At 32.6% G+C, this 17956-nt stretch overlaps 2 protein-coding genes and 3 non-coding genes across 5 annotated transcripts; 2 read left to right on the plus strand and 3 right to left on the minus strand.

Annotated features, from left to right (window-relative positions):
• The first annotated feature begins 1357 nt into the window (after positions 1-1357).
• LOC116341477 lies at positions 1358-1476 on the plus strand. The gene has a single exon (XR_004201169.1). It is a non-coding gene; the product is annotated as a 5S ribosomal RNA (ribosomal RNA).
• A 318-nt stretch (positions 1477-1794) lies between these two features.
• On the minus strand, positions 1795-1913 carry LOC116341479. Its single transcript, XR_004201170.1, has one exon. It is a non-coding gene; the product is annotated as a 5S ribosomal RNA (ribosomal RNA).
• Positions 1914-2473: 560 nt separating this feature from the next.
• LOC116341469 lies at positions 2474-2592 on the minus strand. Its single transcript, XR_004201161.1, has one exon. It is a non-coding gene; the product is annotated as a 5S ribosomal RNA (ribosomal RNA).
• A 1069-nt stretch (positions 2593-3661) lies between these two features.
• Positions 3662-4671, minus strand: LOC116340495 (N-alpha-acetyltransferase 20). The gene is made up of 5 exons (XM_031767026.1): positions 4503-4671; positions 4327-4442; positions 4096-4225; positions 3886-4028; positions 3662-3812 (listed from the first exon to the last, which is right to left on the minus strand). Exons 1-5 carry the CDS (start codon positions 4553-4555, stop codon positions 3727-3729), a joined length of 528 nt encoding a protein of 175 aa, XP_031622886.1. The 5' UTR covers positions 4556-4671; the 3' UTR covers positions 3662-3726.
• Positions 4672-7623: 2952 nt separating this feature from the next.
• On the plus strand, positions 7624-17386 carry LOC116340493 (serine-rich adhesin for platelets). Its single transcript, XM_031767025.1, has 12 exons — positions 7624-9074; positions 9210-9729; positions 9814-11459; positions 11560-12226; positions 13390-13499; positions 13567-13686; positions 13765-14214; positions 14290-14463; positions 14537-14720; positions 14798-15023; positions 15102-15290; positions 15360-17386. The coding sequence occupies exons 1-12, from the start codon at positions 7999-8001 to the stop codon at positions 15593-15595; spliced, it is 5598 nt and encodes a 1865-aa protein (XP_031622885.1). The 5' UTR covers positions 7624-7998; the 3' UTR covers positions 15596-17386.
• The last annotated feature ends 570 nt before the right edge of the window (positions 17387-17956 follow it).

Consider the following 17956-nt stretch of genomic DNA (forward strand, 5'->3'; position numbering starts at 1 on the left):
TGATGTATCAAGTTGAATCTAAAAATAAAACACACATTTCGATTCTTCACTCGCTCAACTGATTCAAAAAAGAATGCATTGAAAACTGTTGAAGAAGCAGAAATTTAAGCAGCATACACATATATCTCATATGTGCGTGTAAAATCATTACACAACCGAATACGATCGTTGTTTTTCTCAAAAAGAAAAAAAAAACAATCCGAGAATTGCATATGTGTTCAATTTTCGAATCGTCCTAAAAATAAGATCTCGTAGAAAAATTGAATGGGTGATATATGTAGGTATTTTATTGAGTTGTTTATTTTTTTTCTGTTGGAAAAGCACCCACTCACTATATCTATTCCCTGATCATTGGGATTCGTTTTAACCGTTCGATTTTGATGACCTTTTTTCTCTCACAAAAAAATGTTTTCGAAAAAAGCGATTTCCATTAAACATAAATTGCAGACAGATGATGCAACTCATCAATATGCGGATATTCAATTCAATTCATTCAACATTTCTCTTAATGAATTTATAATTTTTTGATCATTTCATGCCTATCTAAACACATTACATTTTGAACCTCGTTGGCTTTGTTCGTAAATAATTTCTTCGAGAGAAAGTTCTTTAGCTTGCTTTATGATGATTCAGAATTGAGAAAAATCGATGCATATGCTGTTGCTCTCGTTCGTTGTAAGTGAAAACTGTATATTTTCACGGAAATTTAACACAATTTAAGGGCAATATCTTGATTATGGAACAACTATAGATGCTAAGCAGCGTTTGCGAATTAGAGCAGCTGAACATTGCATTGGAAAATTTAATTTCAAATCCGGAGATACAATTATAAGCTGTGTGTTTTGTTTTCTTCTACTTATACATTATTTCACCATAAATTCCGCGTTCAATGAGCATTTCTTATGTGTTTTTTTATATATATTTTATACTGAATTCATAATTAAAATCAAAATATCCAAATCCCGCTTAATGCAATGGAAAGTATTTTTTATTCATGAAATAACTTCGAAAAATGAATAAATTTGCTTTTTAAATCGTTTCGAACAAAATTTGAACTTTGTTTCTGAATCAAATGCGATAGAATTTGATTCACCAGCTAGATTTGGTTGAAATAAGAATGAAAAGTGGTCACTTCTTAGAGTTAATATTTATACAGTTTTCGGTATAATTGCTTCTGCTGATTGTGTTGAACAGTATTCGGAATTGGATTTGGTTTGTCAACAATTTGGTAATTCCCAGAATAAATTTCTTTTTTACCGTGAATAATTTCGATTGCATAATTGAGCTTTCACATTAAATGTAATATCGTCATCCATGTATTTGTCAAAATGTGTTTGTGAATTAATGTTTTACTTTCGTCAACGACCATATCATGTAAAAAGCACCAGTTCTCGTCCGATCACTGAAGTTAAGCTGCATTGAGCATGGTTAGTACTTGAATGGGTGACCGTCTGGGAACACCATGTGTCGTTGGCACCATTTCTTTTTTTTTTTTTCGTTTTCAAACAATTTTTAAAAACAACCGTGCTATTAGCAGAGGAATGGTGAGGTAAATTATTAATACAACATGTTTTTACTGAAACAGAATTGCTTCAAATGAATTTAAAGACGAATTTAGCGGCATGCTGGCCAAATGTTTTTGAAAACATAATAAAAGTCAAATCAATGGATCAAGTATTGTAAATTACCATAAACTTAACTATATTGCAAGTGTGATAAATAAAAAAAATATTCTGATATAATACGTATATAATAAAATTACTCAAATATTTGATGAGAAAAAAAAAGAAATTGTGCCAACGACACATGGTGTTCCCAGACGGTCACCCATTCAAGTACTAACCATGCTCAATGCAGCTTAACTTCAGTGATCGGACGAGAACTGGTGCTTTTTACATGATATGGTCGTTGACAAATATATAATCCTTATTTGAGTAGACAATCTTCAAATATAATATCTAAAACATATTTTTGGAGCAATTATAATGTTACTTAAAGATTTTTTTAGATTTCGAGTGAAAGAAGATGCTCTCTACTTGCAGTTTTCAATATTTTTTTTTATTATAATAATTATTTACGAACACATTTTTCACAGTTTCACTTAATTTGATTAATAATACCGAGTAAACCATATCGATGATGAATAATTTATTAAGGACTTTAAGTAAAAGGCACCTCCTTTCACTTGGAACTAAAAACAGTCTTTAAGTAACATTATAATTTCTCCAAAAATGTGTTTTGGATATTATATTTGAAGAATGTCTACGCAAATAAGGATTATATATTTGTCAACGACCACATCATGTAAAAAGTACATCATTAATATCCAAAGGGTGTAGTACTTCTCATATTAAATGAATAAAAACTTAATTTTTAAAATTATAAAAAAACATTAAAAATCTACTAACCATAAGAACCATACAATTTTTGTAAAAAAAAATCCCCCAACAAATGCAAAAAAAAAAAGAAATGATGCCAACGACACATGGTGTTCCCAGACGGTCACCCATTCAAGTACTAACCATGCTCAATGCAGCTTAACTTCAGTGATCGGACGAGAACTGGTGCTTTTTACATGATATGGTCGTTGACAAATGTAAACCAACTTTATGCAATCACATTCTCATTCTTCGAATTCTGAACAAATCCCTCAACTCAATTTGTGTCAATTTGATTTGTAGACTCTGACATTGAAAGTATGCAAAATGAGTGAATTGAAATCGTTCATTCATAAGTGCTCAGAGCATCAATTAAAATATCTATATTCTATTTTTTTAATGATAAAAATCTGCATGCACTATTCAGACATTTTAACGAAACAGAGCACAGAAACATTAAATATAATAGTGAATATTACTTCACTCCATTGACACTTTTTGTGCTGAAATTATTGTTGGTATTGCTAAAAGTCAAAAGACTCTTGCTCATTTTTTCAAAATTTAAACTTGAATTTTTTTTGGAAATTCTAAATAATATTTAAATTTCCTTTGGAGTTTAGTGTTTCTTTAATAGTTAATAGAAATATGCTTTTGTATGATCCGAATAAAATTTCAAATCGGATTTATTCAGAAAAATGTACAATTGTACAAGCAGCGCCACACTTTGTCAAGTAACAGAATATCCCATTTTTTTCTCTTTTGAATAAAATAAGAACGTTGTGAAAATATCATGTTCATAGATGTTCATTGCAATTTGAAATGAATATATTTTTGGTATCATCTTATCAAAAGCAGCTGTTTTACAACAATAACATAGTAATCTAAATATCATTAGCTTGGCCCCCAACGTACTATCACATTACATTCAAGTACTGTTTTTATCTCTTGCTCAACCATAAATTAGAGATAGATAGATACAAATCTACAATATGATATATCAATAAGAAAATAGCGCCTATATCATTTTTATTTCATTAGCTGAAAATGTATTTCTCAAGTAAACCTCCAGAAATATTTAAAAAAGACACAATATTATCTACATAACATATATAAATTGATTGTCTAGGTTCAAATACGCGTGGACAACCTACGATGACAATCTTCTCCACTGAAGTCGTTTTTGAAACCTATTTTTTAATAACAAACTGTATATCAATGGGAATATTATATATGCTTGCTACCATATTCTAATTGGATAAAACCTCCCAATAAAAAGAAATAAATTCTCGATTGTGACCATATTTTATTCGAATTTGTAATGATATTATATGAATTTTAGTCATCAGTTCTATTCCACTTCATCACAATGTACTGGATGTTTTAGTGGTATCATTGACTTTTTATCAACGTCACGTGGCATAGCTTTTCGCATGTCTGTAATTTGAAACAAAATTTTGGTTAAAATCGATTGATTTGATACAATAAATTAATTTCCATGTGAACTTACCATAAGCATCTTCGTCAATATCACCTGGTCCAGCATAATAGTCAATGACCGTTCGATACACAATATATCCCAAGTTCTTGTACATATTGATTGCGATTTTATTGCTAACACGTACAAATAAGTCCACAAAGTAGGCTGATTTCCTTTAAAGAATAATCTTAAATGAGTTAAATCTCATCGCACAAATATAATCCGTAAAAATTAACTAACATTTCTGAGACATTTTCTAGGAAATTCATTAGTGTTGCAGCCAATCCCAATCGTCGATAATCTGGAGAAACCGTCAAAGCGGTAACATGACCATGCCAATTCTCTCCATGTCCTTCGGCTTTTCCCATTACTGCAGCGAAATAAATGCAATCAATTATTCAAGCAGATAAAATGAATTAGTAGTTCAAAAGACCAGCATATAAATTAATTAAAGTTTTGAATGAAACTCACTGTATCCCATTATTTCACCGCTTGGCGATTCTGCCACTTGAAAATATTCCGGCCAATGCGCAAGGTATTGCATATAAAAGGAAAGTCCATACGTTTCGGTCAATGGGTCTAAGTTTCTGTAATTAAATGAAATTAATCACCTCCACAACAATGAAATAAATCACTTCAATTTTTACACATTGTTAAATTTAAACATGTCACTGCATGTAAAGGGCCTTAATGTTGTCATGTTTGTTAAAAATAATGAATCTGGATCTGAAAAACAGAAAATTATGGATTTCGCTTCAACACTATTTTGAAACACACATTCGATGTGTTTTTTTTTTGACGTTTACTTTGCGGTAAAATCAATGTTTAGTGGCGATATGTAGTGGTCAATATATGAACTAATTTGATATAGCTGTATCGGCTTGAATATTTTTTGTCTTGTTCGCTCGCATGTATGTCGGTTATATTCGTTGTCTTTTGCTTTGGATAATGGCGTAAAGCCAGTTTCACATATGTCAACCGGCTTTGATATTATACTTCAACGATATGAATATTGTATGTGAGCGCGCTCTTCATATATACAAGTACATACATCAACAAGCACACTCGCACACCCATACATTCAAATAACCAATAAGTTTATATCGCATACACAAAATAGTATGCAGCAGTTCATTGTTGAGTTCGAATGAACGGCTGTAAATGTCTTTCTACTGAACGAGCAAAGCATATTGTGTGTGCGTCGATTTAATTCATTTTTTCATGGGCACAATTTTTATATGTTTTATTCTGGAATTAATGCTAATGTGTTAAGTGTACGACGAAAAAAATAAACAATTAAGTGAAACAGTGATTTGTTCCAATATCAAATGAGAAAGACCTTTGCAATAAATCGACACATATTTTTTTCATTTGTAGTTTGATTGAAAAGTTTTCTTATTGACCAACCAGAACCACAAACGACTACAACGTCGACGACAAAAACAACAGAAAAAATTGTTTGAAAATTAAATAAAACTGTGAGTGCAGTAGTAATTGAGAGTGTTATGGGGTAATTATAATTCATAAGATTTCGTAATTAATGAATTTCGTTTTTTTGGTCGCTCGCAAAAGTAATTTTCTACACTTCTCAATATAAATTTACACAACATATTTTTTTTTTTTATTCATTACTTTGTATACAATTTCAATTCATTGGTTCGAATGAGCTCACAACTAGTATGGGATAATAAACAGGAATTTGTCTAGAAAAGAAAATCATTCATGTAATGGGATGGCGTACCAAAGAAGAAAAAAAAATATCGATCGCCTTTATTTCTAGTTTAATTATAAAGCTAATAAAATGCATTCTACATTGAATCAATGTCACATGGTGCATTCTCTCATTGCTCCTCATTTGAATAACTGTTCCGTGGATTGTTGTGTGGTAGCGCGGTGAACTCGCCGAACAAATGGCATTTATTGACTACACAGTGATTTAGTTTATATTTACCACTTCTTTCTTTGTCGCGCGCGCGGTCTGTACCTGTGCAATTCGATGCGTCCGTTTTGTTTGGCGATTTAAATAAGAAAGTCATTCGCACTCGATTTCGTGCACATTCACCCTTTTCGGAAATTTCTTTTTGAACTCAATTCCGTCAGTGCATACGCACGCATATAATTCTCTCTGTATCGAGTCCAAGATGTGCTACAGGGAGACTTCCATTTTATTGTTTCCTTTTCTTCGCTTCAGTGAATGATTCGAAGACTTCAAACGAAGAGAATAAATTAGTATTGTGATCACATACATATAAACTTCGTTATACTGGAGTATTGTCGCATCTCTTTCAATGTATACACGCACATAAAAATGTCGCACACACATTTATAAAACTCTATGAAATTCTGTCATATACCTATACAAAACAAATGCTAGTGAGGCGCACACATACATACACACAGTATGCTCATGGCTAATGCAATGTTGTAGTGGATAGAGACTTCGGCAAACATCGTTGCTTAACCGAATTTATCCGAAGTATTGAAGCGACGTTGATTGCGTTGTTCCTACATTGGCAATGCAAGCATAAAGCCACCGAATAATGGAAACAAATAACTGAATTAAAGTAAAAAAAAAACATAATTTAGAGACATATCGAAACACCAATAGACATACGAATTATGCTGATATTTCGTGTGTAAGTGATTTCTTTTCTGGTACGTTTTGTGTTTGAAGTGTCATAGTCATAGCAGCCAGTTTAATAACACCACCAGCAAACAAATGAGAGAAAATAGGAAAATGAGCAGCGGCAGCTGTCCGTACAATAGAGAAGTCTCGCGCTTCTATTACAGTGTTCTTCTTCTTTTCTTTTTTTTTTCTTCCCATAATTCGTTGTCTCTCACTCATTACTCATCGTTCGTTCTCATTTTATTGTAACATTTTTCCCGATATTATCCATAATTGTAGTTTGATGTATATTTATATACATCAGCTTTTGGTTTTTGGTTTTCGCGCGCGCCGTTTTAAAAGATAGAGGCAAGAAAGAAGAAAGAAGAATTAAAAAAAGAGAATGAAACAGAAACCATATATTATGACAAGCGTACGTTATACATTAATATAGTCTCTTGCTCTCACACATCAAATACATAAATCGTTTATGTTTTATACCAAATACTGTGTAACTCATATATATGCACATACACACAGAGACACACATTCAACCACAACACTAACTTTATATGGGCTTTTGATTGTGTATGGCATATTCTGGCATACATATTTGAAGTCGTATTTGAGTCGTAAGTCAATGTGAAAAATGTGTGTGCGATGAAATGAAAAAACGTACGAATGGACAAACGAATGAACAAACGAATGAACGAACTGATTTTGCACTGTGTGCTCTCTACAGTGCAGTGAGTTCATAAATTTTCGTGTATAGGGAATTTCATGTGTTTTCTGGCCTCACAGAGTTTAGAAAGAGTTGTGTGAAAACGGGAAAAAAAAATTCTGCTCACTGTGTAATAATTTTGCGCGCGACCAAATCGAACAATTCAATATTCGAAATTAAATCATATTGGACAGTTCTTCTTATTTTCATGTGTACAATTTTTTTTGACAGATCGACGGGAGAGTGAGAGCTGAAATAAAAAATTGCAAATGGCTGATTTCATTACATGTTATATCTGAAAGTATACTGAACAAACAGCAGCTATAGGAGCTGAAATAAACCAAGCCACTAATTCACATTTTTTTTATCGACAAAATTAATTAAAATTGTAATTTTCGTTGATTTAATAAAAAACGAAAAAAATTTATTTTCTTTAAACAAAAACATAAACAGTGAAAAGTTTGAAATTTGCTACAGCAACTTAGTGAGCATTTTTTAAATTTCGAATATTAATTCAAAAAATGTGTTTTTTGACCAATTTTAATTTAACATGTGCATTTTAAAAAATAAATAATTTTTTTGTTTTTAAATAAAAGTGTAAACCAAAAGTGAACTACGAAAAAGAGGAAAATCGAATTAAGCATTTCGAAAACGGTGCTATGTATAAAATTGTGAAAATGCAACCTATTTTCATCGAAAATGCGGTCAAAATGATCAACAATTCATTTGGTGACGTTGAATTGTTGTCATTTATCGGTTAAACCAAAATAAAAATCGTCAACACGAGGCTAATTTATTTGTATTTATCAAAAGTAGAATGGTAGATCCGCACCAAGTGTTAATTGACAATGGGAATAACTCGACGAAAATCAGCGACACACCAAATCAGCCAACAAATTTGATACAGATGAATGATTCTGATACGTCGAAACAAAAACAAAATCAAGAATTGCAACAGAGTTTCGAAGTGAATAGTGTTGCGAGTGGTACTTGTGAAGTGACTAAAATTTATGAAAATAGACAAAATGCATACGTTAAACAGGACCATTATGACGAGATAATGTGCGGTCCATTGGCACGAAATTGCACCGATTCAACAATAAAATCAGACGATAATAACAGTGCGATTGCAAATAATAATACATTTAGTTTAGTTGATGATGCTCAGAATGGTGACGACAACAGCTCATTGATATCGAACAATTTTTCGAACAGAGACATTGAACCAATAAATATTAGTGGCGCGAATAAAGTGTGTGTAATTGTGACGACTAATAAACAAGTAAGAGAATCGGATGATTCATATAGCCAGCAAACGCTACCTTCGACATCCATCAATTCAGCTGACACCGAAACGCAAGAGTTTTCAGCTGAATTTCAACAATCAAACAAAACCATTGCATTGGATAATAATCACATTGATGTGACTATTTCCGATTCACCAAGCAAAATGGATTCTAGAAAAGTGGAACCATTGAGGATAAATATTAATCGGGATCCGATTAAAACAAAAATTAAATTGGGACCGCCGCCAGAAGATCGTCAAAGTATGTCACCTAAATCTTCATCATCCAGTACGGCTGGTAACGATGACGATGATGATGACAACGAAATGCCACATGAAAATCAACAATCATACCCGAAAATCATAATAAAGCCCATTGTTAAGCCACCAACGGAATTTGAACACCATCATAATCATAGTGCGGGTTCACATGTGCCGTCATCATCACAAGAAGCAATACCAAAATTGAAAATAAAAAAAATTGATTCAAATAATATTAACAGTAATCTGACACCGTTGCCAACGCATTCGGCAGCTTCGAATAATGACGATATCAGTGGCAATTACCAAACACATTTACTATCTGAATCGAGTTCCAGTGTGCCTAAGTAAGTCTGATATTTTGGTTTGCATTTATTACATTATAAGTTTGGTTTTCAATATCTTAAATTTTTAATATTTTAAATTACTGTTTGAAAACTCAGAACTAACGACCAAACTTGTTATTTTCTCACTCTCTCCAGGTTAGCTACAGCGCGTAGCTCAACGACAAATTTATCGATCGGTTCAAATAGTTATGATGAGAGCAATTGCACAGTATCCAATGAAGTGGTTCCCAAGGTGACAATTAAGCTAGATAACCATAATCTACACAGTGCGGCTGGAGAATCACCGAGAAGTTTAGTATCCAATGCTGGAGTTAAATTGACGCTTAAACCAATAGCTGAACCACCACTTCCAAGATTTACGATAACCAATGCGTTCAACGATACCGCAAAAGTGGTGATACTGAATAATAGTGAACAAACAGATGAATCAAGTGATGAATTACCGTCACAGCCACCATCAAGTCAACCATCACCGAATGACAAAGTATCATCACGAAGTGAATATGCAACGCATGCAATTACATCAACATCATCCTCATTTTCTGGCCCAAATGCTGAAGATAATTTATCGACATGTAGCTCTGGATCATCTTCAAGTTACAGCAGTAGTTCAAGCACTGCCAATGCAAATAATGACATTAAATTAATTATAAAAGTATGTGTATAAATAAACTGTAACCATATTTCGGCGGATGAATGTTTCAAATGTACTAATTCATATTTTTCTTGGTATTTTCAGGCGACATCAACCGGCGGTTGTGTTGTGAGTCCGAATCCATCAGTCATGCGAAATTCTCCATCGTCTACGAAATCTGCAAACAATCTAAAAGTTTCAAGTAGTGGAGAACAGTCAAAATTAAATAACATAACTTCAAATGTAGTAACATCATCGACAGTGAACTCAAATGATTCGATTCCAAAACTGAATATCAAGCTGTCCAACATAGATTATCCTCAAGTGATTCACAATGAAACCGAACAAAATGAAACGCGAAACGAGATTGGCCGAACAGAATCACCATTGCCGAAACAAACAAAACGTAAGACACACGATGATAATATTGTTATACCAAAGGTAACAATCAAACCCGTGGTCAATCCAAATGAAAATCTGAAGCAAACAAATTCTGGAGCGCAATTAGTGACACCAAAAAACATACTAAAATCAATACCAAAATCAATTGAAAAACCACTGGAAATAATAACGTCGGGGCAGAATAGTCCATTTAGAAATTCAGAAAATGAAAGTCAACAATCGCCGAGAATTATTCTGAAGATAAATAAAAATTCAACGTCACAAACAAATGATGCGTCAACGCTAACATCAACAACGATTATTGCCGAAGAGCCAATTGCACGTGATGATTCATCGCAAGCAGCCAAACAAAATGAGTTGAAGCGATCAAATCATGAATCGGATAATGTTCTAGCTAAGAAACAAAAACTCGGCACCGATATTGTACAATTGCTTAGCTCGGACTCAGAACCAGATGATATGATTGACGAGCAACCAACAACAAATAATAACCATAATGATTCGAATCAAAATCAATCGAATATCAAAAGAGATTCAATTGTACACGAAATCGCACCAACACCGCCAATCTCATTTGATACAAATTCTGGCTTGCGATCGATTCTCACGCGACCTCAATTAAAAATTCAACCGCAACCAATACAAAACTTTTTACAAACTCTACCTCCGTTTAAAAGTACCAGTGATAGTAGCTCGAAAATAAATGACGTTATCGATCTTTGTGATCATGATAGTAACGATCAAATGATTGATGTCCCATTAGATGAAGAGTCTACGTCAAAAGAACATACATTGTTGGATACAAAACAAAATCCAGAATTGATTGATACAAATAAAACGTCTGCGAGCAAACAAAATCGAAATTCGGAACAAAGCAAAAAATCTAGTTATAATTGGCAGTATTTCTACAATGAAAGTGAAAAAGAACAAATCGAACCAATACATCCATTACTTCAACAAGATATTGAACGAGCTAATGTGTTGGCTGCCATGATGGAAGCAGCCAACAACAAAGAACGATCAACTAATGGAAGCAACAATAATAATATGGCAAAAACTGATGAATTTAATCAAACATCTACCGCTCAGAATTTGCTAATGGAAAACGAAGGCTCTGATTCAGATTGCATTGTAATCGAAGACACTGCATCTGATCCATTTACGAATGAATTCGGTGATGGTGAGAATTCGGCTGAACAAAACGGTCGTAAAAAAGAGTGTATCGATCGTGATTCAGGTGTTGATGTATCAAATTCAGTAAAATCGATAAATGAAGAAGATGCTACGCCAGTTGTAAAACGACCGCGTGGACGTCCACGCAAAGGAACAACACCCAAAACGATCGAAAAGTAAGTACAAACATTAAATATGGCACAGTATTGTGTAGTAAAAACCAAAATTTTCATTTAAATCTTACTAACTGCGACTCTATACGAAATTTATTTACAGAAAACCAGCTAAAACTCCGGGTAAAAAACGTAAATTTGCAGGTATTTTAATGTCTCAAGAAAATGCACAAATTGAAGAGCCCACCTTAGAAGTGAATACAATTGCAGCAGAATCACTTACATCAATGGCACCTCTAGAACAGGTTCCGGTTGATATACCCCCAGTACAATTAGATCCTCAAGAAGACATAGCCAATACGATTCAAGAAAGAGCTGATGTTCTAGCAACATCTGACTCGATGACAATCACGTCGACCACAGCACCAATAGCAATGGATACAAGTGAGAATGATACCTATGAATCACCGATTCAACCGATACAATCGTCAGAAAAAGACATCGAACAAACCGAATTGTGTGTAGGAGTTGATGTATCGATGAACGAGCTCATCGCTACTCCGGTATCAGGACAGTCATCATTTGATAAGACGGTAGGCCTAATATCACCAACAACACCAAGTGTGCCGAAAGAACGGAAAAAGAGAATTATAATCGATGACGATGACGAGTCACCAACATTTAATCCATTACGAAGTACTAAAAAGTCCAGGGGTAAAAACCGTCGAAGTCGACACAATTTATTGTCAAAAAAACAGCGAAAAGTCCAACTATTATCACCATCTGATAAAGCGAATGAAAATGCAGTATTCACATCACCCGAAGGAATCGTAAGTTCTTTTCGTTGATTTTTTTTTTCGATAGTTAATACCGTTTAGAGTCTATAAAAAATCATCGTCTGCGTGCATCCCTAGCAATGTAATATGTAACCGAGATAAATAAATAACCCATGTTTTGTCTCGCTTCTTTCTGCATTCAGTTTTTGTGAATGAACACGACTAATGCTTTTATTTATACAAATCGTATTTTCGGTTAGTTAGTTGGTTGCCTTTAACGCTACACATGAAACACATGTTTCAGCCGACAGGCTGTGTGTAGTCAAGTATGTATGTGTGAGTGTGTGTGTGTGTGCGAGAGTGAACTTCGTAAGTCGCGTAAACGTTTTGATTCAATCGCAATACATTTCACCGCTAATATGAGGGCCACGTATACACGTGTGTGGATAGGTTGCGAGTATGTGTGTCACTTTTTTTGCGCTAAGAGTAACTGTGTCATGCGAGTCGAGTCAATGTAAAAGCCGCTTGTCTCTGATAATGTTTATTTATCTGTAAGAATTCAATGAACGCCAACTGTCATGCTCTCAGCGTACTTGATGAAAAACTACGACAAAAGCGTCCAAGCTTTACTCGTTTGCGTGAATAATCGAAACACATAGCTTCAATGAAATCGTTTTACTTTACAAATCTTCAAGAAATTGTTTGTGATTATTGATATGCATATAATATTAGAAGCAATTTTCGTAGTTCAATTGACATGCGCAATAACACAACATTGTATCCAGAAAATTTACAATGGATAAAAAAGCATGAAAACTTATCGCAAACTCATAAAACGATGTATTTTTAATAATACAACTCTTCAAATTATTTTGTTATTTATTTTGAAATTCCAAGTTAGTTTGCTTATAATTTGATGTAGGTTAGATGCACTTTACACTTAAAATAACTATCAAAATCTATTGATTTTATTTTTATCTGGAAGGTTAGAAAATAAATGTCGAATAATTAGTCTCTTTAAATATTACTATCAATTAATTGAAATCATTTATTGAATTTAATTCAAACTAGTTATTCAAAACAAGTTTTGAGTTTGTAATCTTAATCTAAGAATCATACGAGTAAAGCAAACACCTGTTACTAAAATTTATTTAAGTGTTCACATTCAGACATTAAAGAATTTACTAATTGAATTTTTTTAATTTGAAAATTTGAAGGAATTACGAAAAGTGGCACCAAAAGACACAACAACACCAGGATTACAATTAGTATTCGAAGAAGATACACGGATGAGTGCGGATTCATTATTTGCATCCCCTTCGATTAGGTAAATATTTTATATTTGTAGCATGGGTTTGGATACATAAATACTAATTTAATTGTGAAAATTTCAGAACAACGGAGTTCCTTCAAAATGACGAATCACAGAGTTCATTACATAGTAGTACAAGTGCAACTGTTGAAAATTCAACAAAGAAAATACGGTCAAAAATCGAAGTAGTCGATCCTGAAGGGTATGTATTCAAATAAACGTTTTAATGAATAATGATTATAAATGAAATATTTCGATTTTAATCCTTCGCCGAAAACAGAAGAACGGAATTCACGGTTGATATGATAGCCGAATATGATTGGCCACCGCCAAAAGGATGCTGCCCGTCTCGAAATCGTGATACATACATGATCCAGGAGCAGATTGCTGAGTATTTGGGTGTAAAAAGTTTCAAACGAAAATATCCAGATTTGCCACGTCGCATGGTGGAAATGGAAGAGCGAAACTATCTGATGGAAAAAGGGCTAGTATCGGAGAAAATGTGCGATTTGGGATTAACAGCCGTTCTCGCCAGTGACATATTAGATATTATGAACAATGACTTTTTTGAAAAGTACGAGGAATATCGGAGGTACTTACGAGAGAAACAAATCCGAGACTTGGCCGCACGACAAAAGCAGATGCAGGCCGGAATTCTGGGCAAAAGTTTGAGTGCACGTGAAAATGCTATGCGAGCAGCATCAATGTGGAACACAGACTTTAATCGATCGTGAGTACAGTGAATTTATTTGAATTGATTCAAAAGAGACAGTTTTCTTAAATGTTTTATGATTAAATGTTACAGGAGAAAGGAAAATCGACTCGAATGTCTAGATTTACAGAACTTCGTTATACAAGTACCCGAGATTCATCGGAATCGACAAAACCGTCCTGCAACGAAACCTTCACATTATCCAGTTGCATTGGTTCCAGGCCAATTCCAAGAATACTATCGCAAATATAGTCCCGCTGAATTATTGTAAGCAATTAATAAAACACCTAATCAAATACATTGAAATTGATACTAAAACGTAAAAATATTCTCATTTCAGATGTTATCCAATCAACACAGTTCTAGCAGATCCGTATCAATTGGATCAAAAACTACGGGAGTATTATAACAAAACGCGTCGTACTCATTACATCAGTGATGAAGAAAGTGGAAATGACAGTGACAGTGACAGTGACAGTAGTTGTTCATCAAATAGTGATAGTGATGACTCCGATAGTTCAGATGTAAGCCTGTCTATTTTAATTATCAAAATCGAAATGAGATTCAATTGTTTTAAATAAATTCTTAATTTTACCCATAGGATTCAACGAGTTCAAGTGACGAGTCAACTGATGATGAAACTACAGTTAAATTGGAAGTAGAAAACAAAGCAAATGTTGATAAACCACCGAAAGAGGAAACAAAATCAGTGCCGAAAATTCCCAAAAGTGAAAGAAACAAATGTCAAGTTTGCAGTGGACCAGAACGTTGCAATCAGCAGAAAAAACCAGAGATATTTGTTAGCTGTACACATTGTAAAGGGAATGGTAAGTTCATGAGGAATTGAAGTTAAAATCCGAGAAATTAATTGGTTAACATAAATTTTAATTTCATGCAAAATTTAGCACATCCATCCTGCTTAAAAATGTCTGCACGAATGGCGCGTCGTGTCAATGAGTATGCATGGCAGTGTAAAAACTGCAAAAATTGTATTAAATGTCGACGTAGTGAAAACGAAGACAAAATGCTTTTCTGTGATCAATGTGATCGTAGTTATCATATTTATTGTATCGGATTGAGAAAAGTTCCAAATGGTGAGCATTTCAAAATTATACCACTCAAAATAAATACTATGATATTTAATTATTCAATTATATTTTCAGGCAAATGGCATTGTGCAGTTTGTACCGTATGTACACTTTGTGGTGCTCGACGTCCAGAGGGTCACAACAATCCAAATTTGACAGTACAACAAAAGCAAAAACTCTTAGCCGTTGCCAAATGGACTCATGAATATCAAGTGAATCCGACGACAGGTGAAGAGGAACACGTATCTATGTTGTGTACATCGTGCATGGCTATTAAACACAGTGCAGCTAAAAATGTCTACTTTAATTAAAATTGTATAACAAGCAAAACTATTGCAATGTGCAAAATCACTGTGTGCAATCGAACCAATAAATTATGGAAGATATTCAATGAATATCGAATGAAAATCAGCCATGGCATCAACAATATTTCAAAATAATAATAAAAAAAAAGTATATATGCTTCTGAAGAGAAAAGGAAGTTGTGCGGTAAAATATGACAGTTATTAAATTTCACAGAACTCAATTGAACTGCTGTAAGGCAACTCAATAATGGCATATATATAATTCTAAACAAGTTTTTCTTGTGCTTTTTGTAAGTTCCGAACAAAATTGGAAATATGAAAATTAACGTTAAGCTTTCATTGTATAGGTATTTATTTGTTCATTTAAAACAAAACAAAACACACTTTCCCTTTGTGTTAGTTATATTTTTATAGAAAGAAATTGGCATACACACCAAAAATGTTCTAATGACGGTGTTTCATTTCTAAAGTGTTTTCACACCATAAACAAATTAATTTCTTGAAGATTTATTCAATCGGAACAAAAAAAAACAAACTTTAAAAAATAAAAATGGGTTAAATGGATAATTCGTTGACTTTTGACTCATGACATGAAACAACGCTTGACGTGCAACAAATGCTACAGAAAAAAGTACTATTTATCTACTATTTTAATTAATAGATGCTACTTTTAATTATGCACTGTAAATTGATATCTGCAAACAAAGAAACTTACAAACAAAGAAAAAAAAACACTCATGAAAAAAATCAACAAGAATACAAGAATATTTTTAAAAACAAAAATTTTTTCACTGGAAAATTCTTCTTAATTATAAGTTTAAATTCTTAGAACATCAGGTTGTGCTGGTCATTTTCAGTCGAAAGCTGCCAATCGATCTGTATTAGCCTCAAATCATAGGGTTTCATCAAAACATATGTGTAAAATATGAATTTTTTCTTCATTCACACACAATTTAGCAATTCTTTTCACATCATTTTCTCATTTTGTTTTGAAACACAAAACGAATAAATCATTCATTCGAATAACCCGAAAAATTCCTTTTTAAATACATCACAAAACCTACAATATATTATTTTCATTTTAGAAAACTATGTTTATTTATACGCATTCGAGAATGCAAACTCAATTAACAAAGGAACAAACGTACACAAATTTTAATTTAATCAAGCACTTCATTGCTTTCATTTTTGTTTAAATTTTTGAATTGTTTCATTCAGAAATGTGCACAGACCCAATTCGAAAAGCAATCAAATTGCATTCAATTTGTATCAAATCATCATCCAAATATCAAATGACAACAAGAACAAAACTAGCAATGCACTTTGAACTATATATTCGTAAAATAAATTTAAAGAATACAAAAAAACGTTGATTGATTTTTATTTGTTTCGATGGAGCACAAAAGTAATACTTTAAATTGATCTAATTGTAAACTAAAATTGTAAATAAAATGGCTGGCATGAAGTCATTTACTTATTTAAAATTTTCGACTAGAAAAATCAAATTTGAAAAAAGAGTTGGATATGTTGGAATGGATTGAAATGAATACTAATGTTATTTACTTGCTTGTATAAATAAGAAAATCTTAGACTAAATAACACATGAATGAAAGCAACGTCACACACCGACATTTATTTGAAAATAAATCACTTCACAATGACATACAGCACATTAAAATTAGCTGAATATAAATGTAGTATAGTCGTTTAGATTTTGTTATAAGAACCTAATTTTAAAGAATGGAACTAACGGGATCGCAATCTATATATAAAAGCTCTGTAAATTTTGCAAATCGATAAAATTTGTTTTCTTTTCGTTTGTTGTCGAACAGTATAATTTCAATAGAAAATAAGATCCCGAAGGATTTGAAAAAAAATTAATGAATTAATTACATTCAAAATTCGTTTTGTTGCGACAATCCAAACAATTCCGACACCTACTTCATTTAAAAAATATATACTTACCTTTCAAAATGAATGAATTACCCAAAGCATTGTAATCCATTTATTTTTCTAATAAGTTCAAGTGAAGAAATTATTTACGAATTATTTTGTCTTTTATAAAAATAAAATTTAATGAAAATAGAGAAATATATGTTTTTGATTTTTATCGCTTTAATTTTTACATACATTTCTTCTAATATTAGAACCTTTTGGGTAAGTCGTAGAACTCTACTAACAAATTAAGCCTTTAAGACCTAAATATGTAAAATATACATAATTTTTTATGAATTCTCTGCTTCTACTTATTTACAGTGAAATTCCATTAGTATGAGTTATATAAAAAGATTCAAATTTAAAATATGTTGATTTAATAGATTCTCTTTCGTGTTCATTCAGGTAATTTTAACACATAAAAACATTCTC

Source organism: Contarinia nasturtii, unplaced genomic scaffold, assembly GCF_009176525.2.
Source record: "Contarinia nasturtii isolate CC-2019 unplaced genomic scaffold, AAFC_CNas_1.1 Cnas_scaffold_695, whole genome shotgun sequence".
NCBI lineage: Eukaryota > Metazoa > Arthropoda > Insecta > Diptera > Cecidomyiidae > Contarinia > Contarinia nasturtii.

Excerpts from the sequence above, each read along its gene's own strand:
- LOC116340493 (XM_031767025.1), top strand. The coding sequence starts at position 7,999 with ATGGTAGATCCGCACCAAGTGTTAATTGACAATGGGAATAACTCGACG. Across the intron at positions 13,500-13,566 it reads TTTGCATCCCCTTCGATTAG|AACAACGGAGTTCCTTCAAA; the intron begins GTAAATATTTTA and ends TGAAAATTTCAG. Across the intron at positions 13,687-13,764 it reads GAAGTAGTCGATCCTGAAGG|AAGAACGGAATTCACGGTTG; the intron begins GTATGTATTCAA and ends CGCCGAAAACAG.
- LOC116340495 (XM_031767026.1), bottom strand. The coding sequence starts at position 4,555 with ATGACAACATTAAGGCCCTTTACATGCAGTGACATGTTTAAATTTAAC. Across the intron at positions 4,443-4,502 it reads ATGTTTAAATTTAACAATGT|AAACTTAGACCCATTGACCG; the intron begins GTAAAAATTGAA and ends ATTTAATTACAG. Across the intron at positions 4,226-4,326 it reads CGGTGAAATAATGGGATACA|TAATGGGAAAAGCCGAAGGA; the intron begins GTGAGTTTCATT and ends ATTTCGCTGCAG.